Source organism: Lactuca sativa, chromosome 5 (genome assembly GCF_002870075.4).
Source record: "Lactuca sativa cultivar Salinas chromosome 5, Lsat_Salinas_v11, whole genome shotgun sequence".
Classification (NCBI taxonomy): Eukaryota; Viridiplantae; Streptophyta; class Magnoliopsida; order Asterales; family Asteraceae; genus Lactuca; species Lactuca sativa.
Genome location: NC_056627.2, coordinates 293,622,581 through 293,626,797, shown reverse-complemented (window position 1 = coordinate 293,626,797; position 4,217 = coordinate 293,622,581). Strand labels below are relative to the sequence as shown.

Here is a 4,217-nt window from a genome sequence, read left to right as displayed (position 1 = left end):
GTAGGCTGGAAAACGTTTCTTCTTCTCTATATTCATCTTCGGCCTCCTGCCCTCCTCTCTCCTCTGAAGAGGTGGAAGAGGATATTGGAAGTGATTGTGGAGCCTTTTTTTTATCACCATGCCTGATGCTACTTTTAACTTTTGAAATCGACTTTTGACTTGTGAAATTGATGTCTTATGCAATATGCAGGATATGTTTTTTTAAGTATTTATATATAATTTCTATATTTTAATTTTTTTAATAACTAGCGTTTTGTGTGCTCTAAGCGGGTGCTTTTGCTTAGCGCTTTTACTCCTAAAGCCCAAAGCGCTTTGAGGCGCATTACGCTATTTAAAACCTAGGTTTAGTGATATGTTCTTTTTTGTTTCCTGTTCTTAGCTGATTCATATATTCTTTTTTTCATTTCTGTATATTGCAAATATTTTTCATAACTCAAAAAAATGTTAACATATTATCGTTAAATAGTGTTTTTCAAAACTTGTATCTGTCAACTTTAAATGAAAACACACATATTAATGGACGCATCAGACGCCATAAATAATAGGTACGTGTTCAAATATTTCAGTTTTTAGATGAAAATAGGGGGGGGGGGGGGGGGCAAATATCTGCTACACTTTCAATTATAGTAGGGTCTTATGATATAACTGAAATAAATATCCATTAATGGACACACGATATATATGACACTCAACGCCCTACATCCTCTCACTCTTCTTCATCACTTCATCTAATGAACAGTCACCTCTTCGCCGGAATGCCGGATTTTGGCAACAACAAAAAGTTCTTTTTCAGGGTTTTTGCTTCAATCCTACTTTTCTCTGCTGTTAATGGCATTGTAGTCGGAGTTAACTCTCAATCCCCTAACATCAACATCGAGTCCTCCACAGCTCACGTCATCGTCAAATCATCCTGTAGTGCCACCCTACACCCGGATCTATGCTACTCCACACTTTCCGGTATCCCTGAAATCACCGAAAAAATCACAACTCCAAAAGACGTCATCGAACTCGCTGTCAATAAAACCAAAGAGATAGTCCAAAGAAACTACTTCACCATAAAGAAGCTTACAGTTAAGACTGATCTCACGAAACGTCAGAAAATCGCTCTCCATGACTGTCTGGAGATGGTCGCCGAGACACTTCAAGAACTCAACCAGGTCCTCGCTATCCTGAGTGCTTATCCGATGAAGAAAGGGAGTCGCCGACATGTTGATGGCTTGATGACACTTATGAGCACCACATTGACCAACCAGGAAACATGCATCGACGGATTCTCACACGACAAACATGATAGGAAGCTTCGTGAATCGCTTATCGCTGGAGAGATCCACGCCGAGAAGTTGTGTAGTATATCATTAGCAATGATCAAGAACATGACCGACACAGATATGGCCAACCAAGTCGAGATAAATGGGCGGAAGTTAAAGGAGGAGGAGGATGACGAGTGGCCGGAGTGGTTGTCCATTGGTGACAGAAAGCTGTTGCAGTTAGGGACAGTGACGCCTAACGTGACTGTAGCCGCGAATGGAAGTGGTAACTTTACAACGATTTCTGCTGCCGTGGCTGCTGCTCCGGCTTCAAGCGCAACCAGGTATGTGATTAGGATAGCAGCAGGGGTGTACAGGGAAAATGTCAACATTCCTAGTAATAAAAGGAACTTGATGTTTCTGGGTTCCGGAAGAACTTCCACAATAATCACCGGAAGCAGAAGTGTTGCCGGCGGCAGCACCACATTCAATTCTGCAACTGTCGGTATATATATATCTATATCCTAATCTTTATTAGGGTTGTCGATACATATAGTCCGCATTATCAATCTATAAAACTTGACTTTATTCATTATTTTCCAACTGATTTATGCAGCGGCTGTGGGTGCTGGATTTCTAGCGCGGGACATAACGTTTCAAAACACCGCTGGTCCGTCAGGGAACCAAGCGGTGGCGCTACGAGTCGGATCCGATCTCTCTGCATTCTACCTATGTGACATGATAGCATACCAAGACACCCTTTACGTCCATTCCAATCGTCAATTCTATATCAACTGCTTCATAGCAGGCACAGTCGACTTCATATTTGGCAATGCTGCAGCCGTTTTTCAAAATTGTGATATACACGCTCGTCGTCCTAACCCAAACCAAAGGAACATGGTTACAGCTCAAGGCCGAAGCGACCCTAACCAGAATACAGGAATTGTGATACAAAAATCAAGGATAGGAGCTACATCAGACCTTCTACCGGTGCAAGGAAGCTTTCCGACATACCTAGGGAGGCCTTGGAGGGAATACTCGAGGACAGTGGTGATGCAATCAACGATAAGCAACGTGATAAATCCGGCAGGATGGTTTCCTTGGAACGGGGATTTTGCACTTAATACGTTGTATTACGGAGAGTACCAAAACACAGGGGCTGGAGCTGCTACGGCGAATAGAGTGACATGGAGAGGGTACAGGGTGATTAGGGATGCTACGGAAGCTGGAGGTTTTACTGCCGGAAACTTTATCGATGGTGGTAGTTGGTTAAGAGCCACCGGCTTCCCTTTCTCTCTTGGGCTGTGATTTTGTTTGTGTGATCTGGAATAAGTTTTTTGAATCCTAATAACTGAATAAGAAAAGGATCCACACTTTTGTATCGGCTACTTGTTAATCCTCTCCAGATTAAATATGTTTTATAGATTCCAATACCAGATTAAAACTTGTGTAATATATGGATTGAAACTCAAAATAATAAAAGTAATACATATAGTAAGTTAGTTACTATAAAAGAACAGGATTTAGACGCTTGATCGATTTTGCGTTTGTTGGAACATATTTTAAAATGTTTGTTACCAATAGGTGTTTATAAATTAACTAAACCTTAAATGTTTTTTTCAAGAGATTCGAACTTGTTTTCCACCAAAAAAAAAAACTTCTGTATTTTCATTAGACCTTAAATTTTTATTAGTAATCACGAAATTGTTTATATAAGTTGGGAAGTTATTTTTAAAATTCCAAAATAACACAAAAAATGATTTTTTTTAGATTAAGGTCAGTAAAGATATTTTTTTTCCCGAAACTCATAGATTACTTCACAACTCATAAGTTTCGATGTATGCATTTTAGAAAAATGTAATTTTCCACTTTAAAAACTTGTAGTCATTATCGTTTTTTTCCAAAAAAGTTGTTAAAATGTTAAATATGATTTAAATAAAGTGGTTATTTTAGTAAATATCCTAAAATGGTTAAATGCCTCAAGAATTAATAAAAACTTATTAATTACTTACTTTTATATGACATTGATGCTCCATAATCTTCTTTCATTTTTATTGATATTCTAAAAAAAATACATGCTGTAATCATATACGTATATTAAGTTTGTTTTTTAGTTGGTCCGCCGTTTCAACCCAACTGCTCTAGAGCACCGGTGTAACATCCCGACTCCCAGGTATAAATTTCAAGTGTTTTATATTCATTTTGACAGAACAACTCGACGAGTTGGAGGCCCCAACTCGACGAGTTGAAGCTGAGTGTGAAAACCCTAATTTTCAAGGTTGACACCCTATTTAAAGGACCTTAAGTCCTTTAACCTGCCTCCTTCATCACCTTATCACACTGATACAAACCCTAATCGACTTATCTTCCATTTTGAGAGTGTGTAAGGCTAAGAGTATATGTTTTGGTGCATTCCTTGAAGAAACTTGAAGAGTAAAGGGGCTTGGAACAAGAAGGGTCTTTGGATCTGGTATCCATTCAGTTGTCAACTTTATGGAGTCCCAACACTATAACTCTTAAACCATGGCTAAACATCCATAAAACCTTAGATCTAGCAACAAGGAAACATAAAGTTTGAATCTTGGTTACTCACAATGGTCCAGAAGTGTAGCTAAAGGTTGCAAATGGAACTCCCAAGCTAAAACTATGCTTCAATGGTGATCTCTTCTTCTTCAAACCACCAAAACTCCACCAAAAGCTCAAGAATCACAATAAGAGGCTAGGGTTAGGGTTTTACTGAGCTTAGGGACGAAGGAGGCTATTTTGGAACCCTAAAATGAAGTTTATGGGGTTTAAATACGAAGGAAACCCTAAAAGATCATGAGCTTGGGCTGCAACGTATCTTATGTTGTGAGCTCTTATTGCTCATGTCGTAAGCTCAGTTTAAATCAAAATCTTCATTTAATCACTCCTCATGTCGTGACTCTTCTATGGTCACGTCGCGAGCCTTGGTTTTACCCCAAAACCATG

The 4,217-nt window shown here is 39.1% G+C and overlaps 1 protein-coding gene across 1 annotated transcript; it reads left to right on the top strand.

The window, feature by feature from the left end:
* The first annotated feature begins 678 nt into the window (after positions 1-678).
* Positions 679-2,700, top strand: LOC111910373 (pectinesterase). The gene is made up of 2 exons (XM_023906216.3): positions 679-1,752; positions 1,864-2,700. The coding sequence occupies exons 1-2, from the start codon at positions 732-734 to the stop codon at positions 2,553-2,555; spliced, it is 1,713 nt and encodes a 570-aa protein (XP_023761984.1). The 5' UTR covers positions 679-731; the 3' UTR covers positions 2,556-2,700.
* Positions 2,701-4,217: the final 1,517 nt, after the last annotated feature.